Genomic DNA, 18,306 nt, shown 5'->3' with positions numbered 1-18,306 from the left:
ACCTCCTAGATGACGGGTCACCCCTGCATCTTGTCCACTGCCCTGGATCAGAAGCAGTGTTGCAAGACACAGCACATCCACAACAAGGTCGCTTCATTAAATCGGCGACCCTCCCTCTCCGTCCCCTTATGCAGAAAAGAAGATGGGAAGAAATTCCTTCGGGATGCGTCAGTTTCTTTCTCATACTCCCTCATCCCCCACCCACTCCTCCTCATGCATCACAGCATTATCCATACACAACCATTCTCCATTCACCCCTCTCTTCTGTCTTCTCCCGTCCTTCCTCAACAGACATTCCCCTCTTTCCTAATGCCTCTTTTACTCCATCCATCCATTTCATCCTAGGTCGCCTCCTCATGTTCACTCCCTCCACCTCTGCCCTCCACACCTCTTTTACTAGTTTTTCTTCGCTCATTCTTTCTATGTGTCCAAACCATCCTAATACTCTTTCATCAACCCTATCTCCCAGTTCCCTTTCCACCCCTGTTCTCCTCCTCACCTCCTTTCTCACTCTAGCCTAGTAACCCCTATTATACTTCTCAGGCATTTCATCTCAAACTCACATTCAAACTCCTCTCTTCCTCTTCCATGTTTCTGCCCTGTACAATGCTGTTGGCACAATCACTCCATACAATCTCCTCTTAGCATCCATTAATAATAATAATAATAATAATAATGATAATAATAATGATAATAATAATAATAATAATAATAATAATAATTAATAATAATAATAATAATAATAATAATAATGATAATGATAATGATAATTAATAATAATAATAATAATAATAATAATAAAAATCAGAAATGCCTTGTATGCGGTATCGAGGTTTGGCCTGTGTTTTTATTCCTGTAGAAGAGGGATTCGCCGAAATCGATTTTGTATAATCGCCGTAAGTTGTAATCCTCGTGTTTATCTGGTAGGAGAATTTCATATTTTTTATTGATTCATGATAGACTATAAGTGGATTTTGACTGCAATTGAAGAATTTTAAAATTTAATAAACATAGATATGGCTTCCAGTACCCATGGAAAGAGTGATACTTTTGATCCAAAGATAAAATTGAAGGTCTGGTTGTCAATGTTGGAAGCACATTTTTCTCATACAGGTACTAATGATGAGACTAAGAAAAAATACGTTGATAGTGTCATTAGGAACAGACAATGTGTCGACAGTATCGGCTCCGAAACTACCGCATGAAGACATTGTATAAAGTTTGAAAAAAATATTATAATGTAAAGATTTCTCACCACAGTACGTTGATTAAGTTTCAGCAAAGGAAGAAACAGTTGTGAAATTTTGCAAAGATTGTATGTAGACTTAAAATACCTAGCTAAATAATGTAATTTTGGGGATGCTTTTGACAGTCGACTTAAAGATCAACTGTTCGAAAGGTATAGAAGGGGAAGTGTATGTCCCTAATTTGGCAGCGGAAAATTTAGATCTACAAAAACTTCTGCAGACACCCTTAAAAATTATTGATATATGAAAAAGCTTTCTATTCAGAAAAGTAATCTTATCTGCAGAGGTTAATGTTTTATTACAAATCAGTTTGCCTGTAGCAAACGTGCAAGCTAAATATCATCTGATAGAGTGAGCTATACCTAAATTTCAAGGCCTTAGAATGTTTACAGAGGTTAATTTTGATACAAGGGTGTGTAGATTTTTGTATAATTATAGAAGATCAGTAGTACATTCTTCCAGAGGAAAAACAGTTATGATGTTAAATACATACATTCATACATATACCAAGGCTTTTTCCCCCTTACAAGGGGGGTAGCCAAAAAGAAAAAGGCATAAAATCATTCCCACCCATTCCATCCCTGAATACACTCCACACCCCTCCACCCTCCCTCTTATCTTAGCACCTCCTGAAAGACGGGTCATCCCTGCACCTTGTCCACTGCCCTGGGTCAGAAGCAGTGTCGCAAGACACAGCACATCCGCAGCAAGGCCGCTTCATTAAATCGGCGACCCCCCCCCCCTCTCCGTCCCCCCATTGCATAAAAGGCGAGGATGGGGAGAAATCCCTTCGGGCTGCGTCAAATTTTGCTCACACATACTACCTCACCCCCCATCCTCTTGCCCATTCCACCTCATGCAATCACAACATCATCCATATACAACCATTCTCCATTCACCCCTGTCTTCTGTCCTCTCCCGTCCTTCCTCAACAGACATTCCCCTCTTCCCCAAAGCCCCCTTCACCCCATCCATCAACCTCATCCTAGGACGTCCCCTCATGTTCACTCCCTCCACATCTGCCTTCCACACCTCTTTTACTAGTCTTTCTTCACTCATTCTTTCCATGTGTCCAAACCATCCTAATATTCTTTCATCAACCCTATCTCCCAGCTCCTTTTCCACCCCTGTTCTCCTCCTCACCTCCTCATTTCTCATTCTATCTAGCCTAGTAACCCCCATCATACTTCTCAGACACCTCATCTCAAACACATTCAAACTCCTTCTCTCTTCTTCTCTTATGTTCCATGTTTCTGCCCCATACAGTACTGTTGGCACAATCACTCCTTCATACAGTCTCCTCTTAGCATCCATTCCCAAATATCTATTCCTCATTACACTCTTTAATCCACCAAGGCATTTACTCGCTTCTCTCAATCTACATTCTACCTCCACCTTTTCCTGCTACATTTGCACCCAAGTATCTAAAACTATCCACTTCCTCCAGTCACTCTCCCTTAATGCTCACTTCCAGTCTACTGCCACTTTCACCCCTTGTATATCTCATCACCTTACTTTTACCAAATCTTCAAGATGCAATTGAGAAATTTTGGTAAAATTTTCTGGAAAAGGCATGCTGATTGTTTATTTCCAAGATTTACACTTTGTTTAGAAGTGTGTATTGTACATACATACATGCATATACCAAGGCTTTTTCCCCCTTACAAGGGGGGTAGCTAAAATGAAAAAGGCATAAAATCATTCCCACCCATTCCATCCCTGAATACACTCCACACCCCTCCACCCTCCCTCTTATCTGAGCACCTCCTGAATGACAGGTCATCCCTGCACCTTGTCCACTGCCCTGGGTCAGAAACAGTGTCGCAAGACACAGCACATCCACAGCAAGGCCGCTTCATTAAATCGGCGACCCCCCCTCTCCGTCCCCCCATTGCATAAAATGAGAGGACGGGGAGAAATCCCTTCGGGCTGTGTCAAATTTTGCTCACACATACTACCTCACCCCCCATCCACCCGCCCATTCCACCTCATGCAATCACAACATCATCCATATACAACCATTCTCCATTCACCCCTATCTTCTGTCCTCTCCCGTCCTTCCTCAACAGACATTCCCCTCTTCCCCAAAGCCCCCTTCACCCCATCCATCCACCTCATCCTAGGACGTCCCCTCATGTTCACTCCCTCCACATCTGCCTTCCACACCTCTTTTACTAGTCTTTCTTCACTCATTCTTTCCATGTGTCCAAACCATCCTAATATTCTTTCATCAACCCTATCTCCCAGCTCCTTTTCCACCCCTGTTCTCCTCCTCATTTCTCACTCTATCTAGCCTAGTAACCCCCATCATACTTCTCAGACACCTCATCTCAAACACATTCAAACTCCTTCTCTCTTCTTCTCTTATGTTCCATGTTTCTGCCCCATACAGTGCTGTTGGCACAATCACTCCTTCATACAGTCTCCTCTTAGCATCCATTCCCAAATATCTATTCCTCATTACACTCTTTAATCCACCAAGGCATTTACTCGCTTCTCTCAATCTATATTCTACCTCCACTTTCACTCCACCTTTTCCTGCCACATTTGCACCCAAGTATCTAAAACTATCCACTTCCTCCAGTCGCTCTCCCTTAATGCTCACTTCCAGTCTACTGCCACTTTCACCCCTTGTACATCTCATCACCTTACTTTTACCCACATTTATCTTTAGCTTTCTTCTATCGCATACTTTCCCAAACTCTGCCACCAACTTCCTCAATCCCTCCTCCGATCCTGCCACAAGCGCAGTGTCGTCCACAAACAACAGCTGGCTCACCTCCCACTTTTCTCCATTTTCCTTAACCATCTCCAATCCCTTGCCCACTACCCTTGCATTTATCTCTCGCACTTCCCCATCCATGTATAAGTTGAACAGCCAGGGCGACATAACGCATCCTTGACGAAGTCCCACCTTTACCTCGAACCACTCACTCTCTCCATTTCTAATCCTGACACAAGCTCTACTACTCTCATAAAAACTCTTGACAGCTCCCAGAAGCTTTCCTCCTATCCCATATATCTGCATAACCTCCCACAGTGCCTTCTTGTCTACCCTATCATAAGCCTTTTCCAGATCCATAAAAGCCCAAAAAACATCCTTCCCCTTTCCTATAGCTTTCTCACATATCTGTCTTACCACAAAGATCTGATCTACACAACCTCTACCTGTTCTAAATCCACACTGTTCCTCACCAATTACTCCTTCAGTTCCTCTCCTAATCCTCTCAATCAAGATCCTCCCATAAGCCTTCCCAACTACACTCAACAAGCTAATCCCTCTGAAACTACTACATTCACACTTGTCCCCTTTTCCCTTGTAAAGAGGAACTATACAGGCACTCCTCCAGTCCTCCGGCACTCTACCCTCTCTCCAACAAACATTAAATAACCTCACCAACCAGTCCACCACCACTGTACCTCCCTTTTTCAGACATTCTGCATGGCATCCATCCAGACCAGGTGCCTTACCTGCTTTCATCATCTTAACAACTGCCTTCACCTCATCCTTCCTTATTTCTCCTCATTCATCACTCTCATTTTCTTCGCACTTTCCACTGCAGCAATCTTTCCTTCCCTATCCTCCTTCACATTTAGCAACTCCCTAAAATATTCTGCCCATCTTCCCCTTACTGCCTTCTCTTCCATTATCATCTCTCCATCTGCACCTTTTACCTTTTCTTCTCTACTTGATTCGCCTCCTCTTCCTCTCTTAATTTCTTTCCAAAACATCTTTTTATTACTTTCAAAATTTTCTGTCAAACTCTTACCCCATTTCACATCTGCTCTCCTCTTTGCCTCCTTTACCTTTTGCTTTACTTCTCTTTTCTTTTCTTTGTACCTCTCATATGACTCTCTCGTCCTATTTTGTAACCAATCTGTGAAAGCTCGCTTCTTCTCTTCTACAACCTTTTTTGTTTCCTCATCCCACCATTCACTACCCTTTCTTCTATTTCCCCCTGTCCTTCTTGTTCCACAGACCATCCTTGCAGACTTTATGACTCCCTCCTTGAACCATCCCCATTCCTCCTCCACACCCAGCTCTACTCTACGCTTTACTCCCTCCCACTCCTCCTTCAGCTTCTTTCCGTACTCCTTCTCCTTTTCCTTCTCATTCAAAGAGTTCACTCTAAGCACCTCCCTACCTTTTGTCCTTTTCCTCTTCCTCCATCTATCCTCCACTCTCAACTTACCTTCCACCAAAAAATGATCTGATATTCCCCTGCCCTCTCCCCTTAGCACATGTACATCCTTAACTCTTCCTATCATAATCCTATTTACCACTACATAATCCATTAGTGCTCTATCTACCACCCTTCCCTCCACCACGTGTACTTATGCTTGACTTTATTCCGAAACACTGTATTTGCTATCATCAACTCTCTCTCTAGACACATTTCCACCATCAACTCTCCACTACGATTCTTTCCTGGGACTCCACATTTCCCAACCACTCCATCGATTGGACTATTTCCCACCCTAGCATTAAGGTCTCATAGTAATATAACATTGACATTTCTTCCCAAATCCTCTATGCACTCATTTAGATTTATCCAAAAGGCCTCCCTTTCTTCTACACTCTTCTCAGTGCCAGGCCCATATGCACTTACAAAGACCCACATCTCCTTCCCCAGTTTCACCTTCATCCACATTATCCTTGAGGAAACCTCCTTCCACTCCACTACCCGTTTACCTATCTCTTCACTTACTAGAATAGCCACCCCTTCCCTCCCTCGCCCTCTCTTCACTCCTGATAACCTCCCACTTACACTCACCCTTCCCTTTCAACTTAGTTTCACTCAAAGCCAACACATCCATCTTTCTTCTCACAAACATACTACCTATCTCTTCCCTGTGTATTGTATCTAATAATTATCAGATGTGTAATGAGTCTTAGGGTTCCATTGTTCCTGATGACAATTGTGTTAATGATTCGAGGTTGGTGCAAACCATGTCAGATAGTCATGGACAATTCAGAGGTTGGTACTGGAATTCCACCCTCTAGGAATTCAAACAATGTAGACAACCCTTTGCCAGAACCAATAAAATAGAGAAGATCTGCCAGTGTTGAAACCCCCAGATAGGTTAAATTTGTAATTTTAATTTTAGGGGGAGGAATGTGATATGTTGGTGTTTTCATTAGATGTCATTTGTTCTCTTGTTTGCTTTGTGGGTTCCACATGTCTGTAGACAATACTGTCTTGCAAAGGGTCTTTTTGTGTGATGATATGATTGATTATTATTATTTGTTTGTTTTACTGTGGAGCTAAGCAGACTGCCACTCTAATAAACTGTGATATTTTTCCGAGTCATAAATTTATTTTGAGGAAAATTCAATGCACTGAGGGTTAAGAACGCGATGTAAATGACACAAAGCATGTATTTTTCTACAAATTTATTTGCAATATTCTGTGACAATAAATGTGGAAATGAATACAGACAACTAATCCTGAAGACAAACCTAATTCAGTAGTCTTCATGATGGTTTCCACGTACACAATGACAGATGAAATTGATCTAAAAAATAAATCAGATTTAACTTAGTGATTCTATTCAGACAGTAGACACTTCAGACTTTCTAGAACGTTAACAGATGTACAATCTCACATCATGCATCATAAATACTCTACTTTCAAAGCCTTGTAATCTGGAATGCATAGACAAACAAAACAGTTATGCTGTAAAATATCATATACCATACATTAACAATACAAGCAGAATCAGTTGGATTTTTCTAAGATGTCTGTATTAGCTCTTTCTGTGATGGGAAGTTTGAGATGTTAAATCAAAACTATATTGAATTATGAAGAATCAATGGCTCTGCAAAGTTATACTAATCTATATTTCTTTCAGAATTGTATGAATGTTTTGCAAAATACTTAAACATTTTGTAGTTTATATCCTCAAGATATAGCATGAAACTTGATTTCCTAATTTCTCTAAAATCCTCTGATACTAGTTTCTCATCTAATTTTGTCCCCTTGTATGCCAATATACATCTCAGAGAGAATTCTTTTTAATAAAAAATAAATACATACATATACCAACAGCTTCTTCCACCTTACAAGGGAGGTAGCCAAAGTCAAATGCATAAATCCACCCCCACCCATTTCATCCCCACATACTCCACTCCCATTCACAAACCCTCCCTCCCTCTCTCTTTTTTTGGCTACTCCTGGATGACGGGTCATCCCTGCATCTCACCCACTGCCATGGGTCAGAAGCAATGCAGCAAGACACAGCACATCCACAGCAAGACCACTTCACTTAATCAGCAATTCCCCCCCCCCCCCATCTCTATCGCCTTATGCAGAAAAAGAGAAGACGGGGAGAAATTCCTTCGGGCTGCATCAAAATATCATTCATACATGCTCCCTTACCCCACTCCCATAAATGGGTCCCATATATTATCAGCAATCTGCATTCTGTTACAGAAGATGAAGATTAAGCCAAGCCCTGACAAATTAAGAACATGCAGGATGTAGTGAGTGCAATGCAATGTAAACCACATTTATGAACTAGCATAGCTTTCTTTAATAAACAAGAACTCCCACTGGAATGCTACCAGGGCAAAGCTTTTTCAAGGTCTTTAGAAAAGAACTAGGAAATTGTCTAATTTTTGCAAACACTTCATGCGTTTGTTAGTGGGCCTTCCTGCTCTAACGGCTTGATTGTTTGTCTCTAAATACACAATTGAAAACACTTTTGATTGGTGCCTCTGTTCCCCAAGAGGTGTAGACACTCACTGCCACCTTATTTTAAGTGCAGCCCCGTATACTGGTATTCAGTCCCTAGCTTAAGTCCAAGATCTCAATATAGATTCATGGGTCTGACCACTGATGGCTGCCAGCTTTCAAGATACTGCAGGGTTTCTATATAAAAGACTACGAGACTACAAATTAATTCACAAATAGCTACTTGGTAGAAATCAAGTCTAACCTTGGCACATTAATTCAGAGTTCCTGTCAGGTGTTGCTGGGATGCTTTCTCAGGCACTTCTAATTTGGTGCATTTCCTTCCCTCTCTGTCATCTTTTCACTCAACAAGACTTTCGTTCATACATCTATACATCTATCATTTTGATTCCTGCCTTTTCAAATGTTGTCTCATACTACCCAGTGATCAGTTCATATTACTATATTATTTAGATAAGGTTATATTGAAGCTAGAATTATGAATAATATTTTTTGGCAAAGATGCCCTTCATGTCATTATTCACTTCCAACTCCTGGGTGAATCTTCTTAAACAGGGTATTCATAGCTCCTGGCATTATTTCCCCTTCCTAGTAACATAGTTAAAGACAATGTGGTTTACATGGATACTCCTTAATTCTCTCTTTCAAGCCCTTTACCTTATAATCACCGCCACCGCCACCACCCATCAAAGTAACCTCTCCAACACAGACATACTCTACATATTTTGTTCCAATAATCCTCTGGTAATTTCATTCAGCATAGCCCTTGGTGCTATTGGAAGTGTTTACTTAAGGATTCTCTTACATTTCAGTCTTTGCATGAGCTGTCAGATGGTACTATCCTGAAGAAATGAATCAGTTATGCAGTTATATTGAAGGGGCCACTGATCTTAATTATGCAAGTTACAGTACCCCGTGTGCATTGCTCCCTTTCTGTATGTTACATAAACACCAGAAAGCATTGGAAGTTATCTTGCATGTATAAAGGCCTTTCCTTTGCCATTTCATCTATTCATTTTGTTAATACATAATTTCCCCACAGTAGTTTAAGAGCACCTATCTGTGGTTATTAAGCTTTGAGTAAAAAAGAGAGAGCTACTTTCTTCCTGACCATGGTTCTTGTTCTCCATCTTCTCTCAACTGATTCTAAATCCTCTTTTCTTGACCAAAACCTGTATGATTCATCTATAACTTGTTCCTCACCCTACAACCAACATTAATGCGTCTTCAGCATTCTCTTTACCCAATCCCTCCTCTTATATGTTGTTTTTGACAAAACCTGGTATGGTAACTGTGGCTGCAACAAGTGCCAGCCTGCGCAGCTGCATGGAAGTGACACAGTGCCACTTGTTGGTCCGTGGATTGAATTTCTCCACAGAATTGAGAGCCTGTGATCCTCCGAAACCACCAAGGCAGTAGATGCGTCCATCACTCACGGTCACACCAAAACTGCTTCGGCTTGATACCATGGGAGGTGCTAGTAGAGGGAGGAAAAAAAAATAGTTTTAGAAGTGAATACTGACTATGGAGGGAGTTCTTTAGCTAAATAAGACTGACAGGTAATGTGGGGAGAACATAATATATTTTACCTAAATCACTGTAACAGGACGGTGTGATATGTTCAACTGTGACTTAGGATGGATTTCAGCTAAATAGAATTGCTAATGACCACAGAATTAAAATGTAACCAGTCATTCATGAGCTTGCCCTGGTTCTCTCTAGGATAGCCCATGGTCCCAGGGTCTCGTAAAATCTCCAAGTCTAGATTAAAGTAACTGGGAGTGTTTTCTCTGTCAGGTTCAGTATAGTATTTGTTGGTCTTCAAAGTAATGTCTGTTTGTGATCTGTGGGTGTATGTATTTCTGCACGGAGGTGTAATGTTTTACTGGGGGTGGTCGTGGAGGTTTTAGAAGGTGTATTGGTAGTATGGTGCAGGTGTTGGTTACTTGTTGTCCTCTGAGTTGAGGTTGTATGATGTGATGTGATGCACTGGAAACTGGTCTTCACCTAACTGAGTTTTCCAATTTAATTTTCTAATGAAGGATAGATCAAGAATGATTAGGGTATCAGGAGGAAAAGTTGTGCACCATCAGAGAGGAGAGGTGGAGAAACAGAGTCTTAGTGGTGTTGACAAACACTAGGTTTTCCCTGCCCCAGTTGCATATAACAGAAAGAGTCACTTCAGATGTTCTGCAGCAATCCTTCTATTACAACAGAACTTGAGAAGGAAAACATTGAGTGTTTTGGAGTATATGTTAAGTGGGTCATTTAAGAATTGGAGAAAAAGAGTAACAGACAACAAAACTCTGGGTTGCCAGAGGTCATAGGCATAGGAGAAAAGCAATGACTATCTACAACAGCAGTTACAGAACAGAGAGTAAATTAGAAATAAAAGGACAAAGAGAGAGGGTGAGATACTGTAAGCAAGTACCACTGATATTAATGATTTGTGCCAAACTTTATCACATTACTAACCAAAAAAACTGAGGAAAACATGTGGAAGAGGGAGTTGTAAAAGGTGATCAATGAAAGCCAATTTGTTGGGACTGCAAAAGTATTGAAAACAGATAGACATACTTCAACAAGTAGTTGTTAATATGGTAAATGCCTCAAGTTTCATGGAGATTGTGTGTTATATGTAGGGAGTACCCAAGGTAACAAATAAGAATCGGGTTTCTCACCTGGGCTCCACGCATCTTTGAGTGGATCATAGCATTCAACAGAGTTGAGCCAATGGACGCCATCATAACCACCCATTGCATACACACGATTGTCCACCACGGCAACACTGTGATAAGCACGTGCTTCATTCAAAGGTGCTGGAAGACAAATGGGAGGAAGAATATAGTATGACAATAATAGTTATAAATAAATACAATGAAAATTAGGATCTCATGCCAGTAGTCTGTCTGTCTCTCTCTCTCCCACACATGACCTTGTTCTTTCTCTCTTGTGAGCCTCCTCTTTCTCTCTCTCTCTTCCCATCATGACCCTTCCACCTTCTTTCTCTCTCTTAACTCTATCTTTCAAAAACCCTATCTTTGTCTCTCTCTCTCTTCTTCACACTAACTTCCTACTTGTAAATACAGATCATACCTATAGGGGTCCACATATCAGAGATGGGATCATATTTTTCACAGGTGGCGGTGATTTTGGCATCAGCACCAACTCCGCCCACTGCGTACAGAACACCATTGAGTCCTCCTACGCCTGCATGACCACGACCAAGGTCCATCCGCCCGCGCTCAAGCCACGTCTGCTGCTGGGGATGGTAGACCTGCCGAGTAGAATTCCCGTTAAGCAATTGGATTTATGCATTACTTTTCTCACATGTACAGAAAACTACCTTTAGGATTTTGTGCACGACACGATGATACAAGGTTGCATTTGGCAAATACTTTTTGTACATGTATAATGATGAGGTGGAATGGGTGGGGGATGGGGGATGAGGGAGTATGTGTGAGAAATAATTTGATGCAGCCTGAAGAGATTTCTCCCCATCTTCTCCTTTTCTGCCTGAGGGGATCGAGAGGGGGGGTCGCCGATTTAATAAAATGGCCTTGCTGTGTCTTGTGACACTGCTTCTGACCCAGGGCAGTGGGTGAGATGCAAGAATGACTTGTCATCCAAGAGGTGCCAAGATAATAGGGAGGGAAGAGGGTGGAGGGGAGTGGAGTATGATAGGGATGGAATGGTTGGGAGTGGTTTTTATGCCTTTGTTTTTTTGGCTACCTCCCTTATAAGGGGGAAAAAAGCCTTTGGTATATGTATATGTATGTATAATGATGAATACATAGATGTAGGATAATGACAAACATTGTTGCATCAGGTTGGATACATAGATATGCAGGAGTGACCACAAGGAGAGACAAACAAATGAAGCAGTGTTTTTGTGTATTTACACCTTCAGCAAGAGTACAAAGACGTTGTAAATACACAAAAGCACTCAGTTTCGTTAGTTTATCTTTCCTGGTGGTTACTTCTATATTTTGGCTACCCCCCCGTGTAAAGAGGAAAAAGCCTTTGGTATATGTATGTATGTATGTACTCCTATATTTGTGAACACACGTTTCTAGTATTTTCATTGCATACATACATGAACCACACTCACCATAGTCGAGTCTTCGTATCTGTTGAAAGACCTTCCCCCGACCAAATAGAGTCGACCATCAAGGAAGACCGCAGACGCGGCATGGAGTGCATACGGCAGATCTGGCAGGGGCGTCCAGGTGTTCTTCTCCACGTTGTACATCTCGCAGGATGCAAGGAAATTGTTGTTGGTCTGACCTCCTACAGGAAAATGGATGCAATGTTGATTCGTCCTGAGATGTATTGGGTCATGGTGACGGGAAGGTGTATGGGATAGAGAAGGATAGGGAGGGAGGGATCAGGAAAAAGGAATGGGAAGGGGTAAAGGGAAGGGATAGGAGAGGGATAAGGGGAGGGGAGAGGAAGGAAGGAGAGGGAAAATGAGGGAGGGAGGGAGAGTGGGAGAGAGAGAGAAGTGAGAGGAAAGGGGGTATTCTGTCAGCAACAGTCAGTGCTTCTATCCCTGAGGACGATACAGCACTGAAGAGGCATCAGGGAAGTGATACAGGAGAAATATTATTTTTAAGAAGAGGATATTCTCCAGGGTAAGGATGAGGATACAAGAGAAGGAAGATGGAGAGAAAGAGAAGGAGAGAGTGCGTGAGACGAGAGGGGAAAGAGAGAAAACGAGGGAAGAGAGGAGAAGCTGGAGGGGAAAGAGAGAGAGAGAGATGAAGTGAGAAAGAGGAATAAGGAAGAGAAAGAGAGGAACGAAAGAAGAAAGAGGAATAAGAAAAAGAGAGAGGAACGAAAGGAGAAAGAGGAATAAGGAAGAAAGAGGAATAAGAAAAAGAGAGAGGAACGAAAGGAGAAAGAGGAATAAGGAAGAGAGTGAGAGAGAAAGAGTGGAACCTCACCCAGAACGAAGACGCAGTTATCCTGTACGGCCACGGCAGGATACCCGCGCGCGTTCCTCATGACGGGGAGGACGTTGAGGCCCGAGTACTCGTCGGTTCGCGGCGCCGAGGGGACGGGTATCCCGCACCTCCACGTCGAGTACCCGACGGAGAAGCACTCCATGTTGTTCAGGAGGCGGCCGTTGCTCTCCCCGCCAATGACCAGGAGGAGCTGGAAAGAGTTGTTATGGATATAGTGGCGTAGGGGGTTATGGATTTCTGTTTGTATGTTTCGAAGAAGGATGCCCCCTCCCCCTCCCCCCCCCCAAAAAAAAAAAAAAAAAAGGAGATCGAGATTTTCTTTGGCAATCGAACTCACCTCTGGTAAAAAAAAAAAAAAAAAAAAAAAAAAAAAAAGGGGGGGTGGGCAGTTCGAGAATTTCTTCGACTATCGAACTCACCTCCTGCCGGGTGTTGTGGCGGTTCACCCTGCGTCCAGTCCCTTCACGCCAGAACCACTCCACGCTTTCTTCGTCCTCCTCGCTGACCTCTAGGACTCCACCGTCCTCCGGCTCCCGACCACCCTGCGAGGTCCTCTCCATCTTCAGGAGGTCGAGGAGCTCCTGCGAGGCGAGGTCGTCCTCTTGGAAGAGTCTGGCATGGTCTTCGAGGACGGGGGCCCTCAGGGAGGAGAGGTCGACGGCGTGGACCAAAGTCGAGAGCCAATCGCGTCGTTCCTCTGGGTTATGGCGACCCCAGGCTCGGATGGCCTAATGAATGACGAAAATAAACAAATAAATAGTTTAATCACATCAATAAACAAATAAAATATAATCCATAATGTGGAGTACGATAAGATATACAATATACAAATACAATAGGACCATCGTGTATGGCTAAACAATGCAAAGTATCTATAATTTTGTTTGTAAAACAATATTCTTTAATATCTGTGGTTTCTTTGGATACCTAACCGAGACCCAGCCGGACGCCAAGCCGTCACCTTACCAATGGCGCCATTGTAAAACAAAAGGACTCGAACTTGGTATTAACCTAACTCCAAAGTAGTCACGGTTGATTTCTAACTTCCGTTATTATCTACGTTTCACCGAGTTCAACTCATGGAGAATGGTACAGTTGGTACGAAATATTGATAGGCTTTCGCTGTTGTAAATATTTGAATCGAATCGCTAGTAACGGCAACGTTATGCAAATAAACTTCCCGGCTGTCGTCACCCGGGACTTGGTGAAACGTAGGTAATACCCGAAGTTAGAGGTCAACCTCTTTAGGAGTTAGGTTAATTTCGAGTTCGAGTCCTTTTGTAGCCTACCTCCTATGGCGCCATGGGTAAGGTGACGGCATGGCGTCCAGCTGCGTCTCGATTCGATTACCGGGGCGAAGGCCGGAAAGATTATTTGTATAACGTCGCTGTTACTAGCGATTCGCTTCAAGTCCTAAACTTGTCTGGGCCTGTGATTCCTTTGGATATATATATATATATATATATATATATATATATATATATATATATATATATATATATATATATATATATATATATATATATATATATATACGTAAGTGGAGTAGGAAACATAGGAGTCTTAATCTGAGTTTATTCCTGACTAATTTCGCAAGTATGTTTTTTCAAAGGAATGAAAAAGCATACCTGCGAAACTAGTCAGGAATAAACTACTCCACTTACGTCAACCTGTCAGAATGTCTCAACACACACTAACACAATACAAGAATTTAAGAACAAACTTGATCTTGCGAGATACAAAAACGGGACGAGCATAGCTCCCCTACCCATAAAATATAGCTAGGTAAACACACACACACACACACACACACATACACAAATGCAAGGCATATTTTTCGGCAGCTCGAAGTCCCCGAACTCACCTTTAGAAGCTCCTCCTCAGAGGTGACATTCAAGTAAGGCTCCTTCAGGAGTGTGTGGATAGTCTCGGGCTGAAGGTCCAGGAAGGAAGTGTGCCGCAGGACTTCGCTGCAGTTCTCGACAGCGTGCCGGAGGGCGGCGGCCCCGAGGTCCAGACAGCTGTGCAAGGTCGCCATTTCGTAGACTCGCAGGCTCGAGGAGGACGTGATGTGGTTCTAGGGGGTGGGCAACCTTTTATTAATCGTGCGTGCCAAAACCAGCCAAGTCTTTGATGCAATATTTTCTCGCGTGTTGATGGAGCAAAAATATAGGTTTATAATTATTATTACTACTATTGTCATTACGTATTACGAGTATTGGCCGTTTCTGTTCCCCTCACACGATCCTAATCCATCACTCAGCACAAAATGCGGTTACTAACAGTCATACACAAGAAACTGGAGATTTATTAGTTATTTGTTTTCAGGTGAGCTCTGGCTTCCCATGCCTGAAAAATTCGTTACTGTGCCATGCTTGGCACGCGTGCCACGGATTGCCCACAACTTTTTTCAGTGCCCGTACCTCTTGATATTAAAAAAAGAAAAAAAAAAAATAAATCTCGTACCCCCATCCAATACAAACAGAATGCAAATATATAAAGAGGATTAGCGATACAAACCTTGTTGGTATATTATTAGATATATTCAATTGCTGAACAAAGATATTTTTTTTATTTAAATCAGAAATTTCAATTAGTAGGATACAATGAATGCACATTATGCTTTCTCATGGTAAATATACAGTACCATTGCGCTGGCTATCATGCCTCGTACCCCAGGTTGAACCACTGATAGATTGGGAAATTTGAAATCGTTAACGCGATGTTTGGGTTTAATTAAACCGTTTGCCGGTAGTCTGGTTAATTAACCAGGTTTACTGTGGAAGGAAGCGAGTTAATCGAAATTATTTAATCCTACTGAATAACGAAAACTTCCTCTGCGGAATAAAATAGTTAATCATAAAATAGTTATTAAAATAACGCATAGTTTAATAGCCAATAAAAGTTATAATATAATGTTAAAGTTTGGCTTCTATAGCAGACGTGTTGAGTTTATTTAAGTTTAGTTTTGTTTTATCTCTAATTTTTTCCAATTCCCAGGTATAAAAATCTTTTATTTTATATTTATTTATTTTTTATCTTATATCTTATTTTTTATATCTTATTATCATTATTATTATTTTTTTTTTACACGGAGAGGATCGACATTAATCTCGAGGCTACTGCTAGTCGAAATTAGCCTGACGCATTGATTTATATTTATTTTTCGAATGTAATCATGCCCATTCCCTCCCCCCCACCGAAAAAGGGGGTATTATATAAAGTTCACATCAAAGGCATAATTTTTTTTCTTCACATTATATATCTTATTCTTTATCATTTCTACCCCTTCTCTGTTCTCTATCATTCTCATGTTCTGTACACAAACCTTCCGCTTGATAAACATTGAAATATTATTCGACACACGCACCTCCTCTTTTATAAATATTCTTGCATCATTTTCTCACTTGAAGCTGATGTATAAGATTTTTTTTCATTTGTATCTCGTGTTCCACACACATCTCTCCTATAATGTCGACATTTTGTCGGTCTTTGTTGTCGTGCTAATCGCATCGTTTTTTTTTCCTCGTTTGTTTTTAATCCCATCCCATCCCCGTCCTCGCTTTCTCATCACCCATATATTCCTTCCCATTTTCTCTCTCTCCCATCCCCCCACATATTCCCTCCCATTCTCTCTCTCCCCCATCCCCCACATATTCCCTCCCATTCTCTTTCTTCCACCCCCCACATATTCCCTCTCTCCTATCATCCCTCGTATTACCCCCACATATTCCCTCCCATTCTCTCTCTTCCATCCCCCACATATTCCCTCCCATTCCCTCTCTCCCATCATCCCTCGTATTAACCCCCCCACACACACCTCGTATTGCCCCCCCTCCTCCCTCTTGCATTCCCTGTTGTCCTACCTTCAGGTAGTAGCAGCACAAGTTCTTGAGCATGTACAACTGGAAGTAGTCTGCCAGTCGGAGAACGGTGGTCACGTTGTTGTCGCAGATGCTCACCTTCCCCGAGTACACATACTGGAGAACGGTGTTCAAGGCATCGCCTGCCACGTCCTCCAGGCTCAAGGATGACGTCTGGCCCTCCAAAAGCCCCGCAGACAGCATCGCCCTGGAGGGGTAGGAGACTAGGATAGGGTATTTTGGTTCGTTGTGGAGTCGATGTACAGATTTCACGTAGAAAGAGTCGTGGGTAAATGGGTCATCACACTGGGCTTCCACGGGCTTCCATCAGCGACGACAGTTGAGAGTTCGTTTGAGTTAAAAACGATTTCGGTTACAATATTTGAATTTTTAAATTTCACAAATAGCTGAATGATGAACTAAGATATTGTAAACCTATACGAATATTAGACATACTGTTGATATGTTCCTCGGAGAAGTCTAGATTCCCATAAGCGAAATTATATTCTAGTTATTTAAACGGAAGAATCGTCTCTCTCTTGTAAATAGCTTTGTTATCGCGCTGTGGGTCCTAGCGTGGGGAACAGAGAAAAAAGTATGTAGAGTTCTTGCATATAATCATACCCAATTCCTTCCACTCCCTGATACCCACCACACGCCACGAAAAGGACGAAAAAAAAAATAATAATAATAATAAAAATATATATATATATCATGAAGAATTGTCACCCCAGAACGCCCACATGAAGAATCGTCACCCCAAAACGCCCACATGAAGAATCGTCACCCCAGAACGCCCACATGAAGAATCGTCACCCTCAGAACGCCCACATGAAGAAACGTCACCCCAGAACGCCCACATGAAGAAACGTCACCCCATGAGATCCCACCTGAAGAATTGTCACCCCAGTACGCCGAATATATATCAACAGTGGAATAAAGATTAGGTTGGGTTAAGTTGAATGAGGGTTATGCTTATTGTTCATCAACTTATACAACCGAAGAATCGTATACCCAGGATGGACCACAGGAAGAATTGTTACCCTTGAATACCCCCACATGAATAATTGTCACCCTAGGACAGCTCACACGTAGAACTGTCACCCTAGGACAGCTCACACGTAGAACTGTCACCCTAGGACAGCTCACACGTAGAACTGTCACCCTTGGATAACCCACATGAAGAATTGTCACCCTTAGGACAGCCTACATAAAGATATGTAACCCGGACGAAGTCTGAGTTGACGATTCTTCATTTGATCCAACAAAAGAGAGCTAAGAGTGGATAAGAGAGGAGCAGTAATAGGTGTATAAGTGGCGCAAAGAGTTGGAGAGTGTAGCTTTGTTTTTATGACTTGGAGAATGACCCACATCAGGCTAACCCCCCCCCCTGCCTCCCAACGGGAGTGGAGATAGCAAAAAACAAAAAATAAACAACGACAACTCAACTATAAATAGGATGATAAGCACCTCATGTCTGTGCGTCTCTCCCTCTCGTGTGTGTGTGTGTGTGTGTGTGTGTGTGTGTGGGAGT

At 42.1% G+C, this 18,306-nt stretch overlaps 1 protein-coding gene across 2 annotated transcripts in view; it reads right to left on the bottom strand.

The window, feature by feature from the left end:
* Window positions 1-6,627: 6,627 nt before the first annotated feature.
* Window positions 6,628-18,306, bottom strand: part of LOC143020677 (kelch-like protein 8) — a 73,024-nt gene continuing 61,345 nt past the window's right edge. For both annotated transcript variants that reach the window (XM_076177270.1, XM_076177271.1), the window contains 8 exons: window positions 16,776-16,980; window positions 14,774-14,986; window positions 13,329-13,637; window positions 12,889-13,099; window positions 12,054-12,232; window positions 11,039-11,219; window positions 10,624-10,761; window positions 6,628-9,419 (listed from right to left, as the gene is read on the bottom strand). In XM_076177270.1, the coding sequence (XP_076033385.1) occupies window positions 9,199-9,419; window positions 10,624-10,761; window positions 11,039-11,219; window positions 12,054-12,232; window positions 12,889-13,099; window positions 13,329-13,637; window positions 14,774-14,986; window positions 16,776-16,980 (1,657 nt within the window). In that variant the 3' untranslated portion in view covers window positions 6,628-9,198. The remainder of the gene's footprint in view (window positions 9,420-10,623; window positions 10,762-11,038; window positions 11,220-12,053; window positions 12,233-12,888; window positions 13,100-13,328; window positions 13,638-14,773; window positions 14,987-16,775; window positions 16,981-18,306) is intronic.

The sequence above is a fragment of the Oratosquilla oratoria genome, chromosome 40 (genome assembly GCF_046742065.1).
Source record: "Oratosquilla oratoria isolate Oo_2021 chromosome 40, ASM4674206v1, whole genome shotgun sequence".
NCBI classification, from domain to species: domain Eukaryota; kingdom Metazoa; phylum Arthropoda; class Malacostraca; order Stomatopoda; family Squillidae; genus Oratosquilla; species Oratosquilla oratoria.
This window is presented reverse-complemented; position numbering and strand designations above follow the sequence as displayed.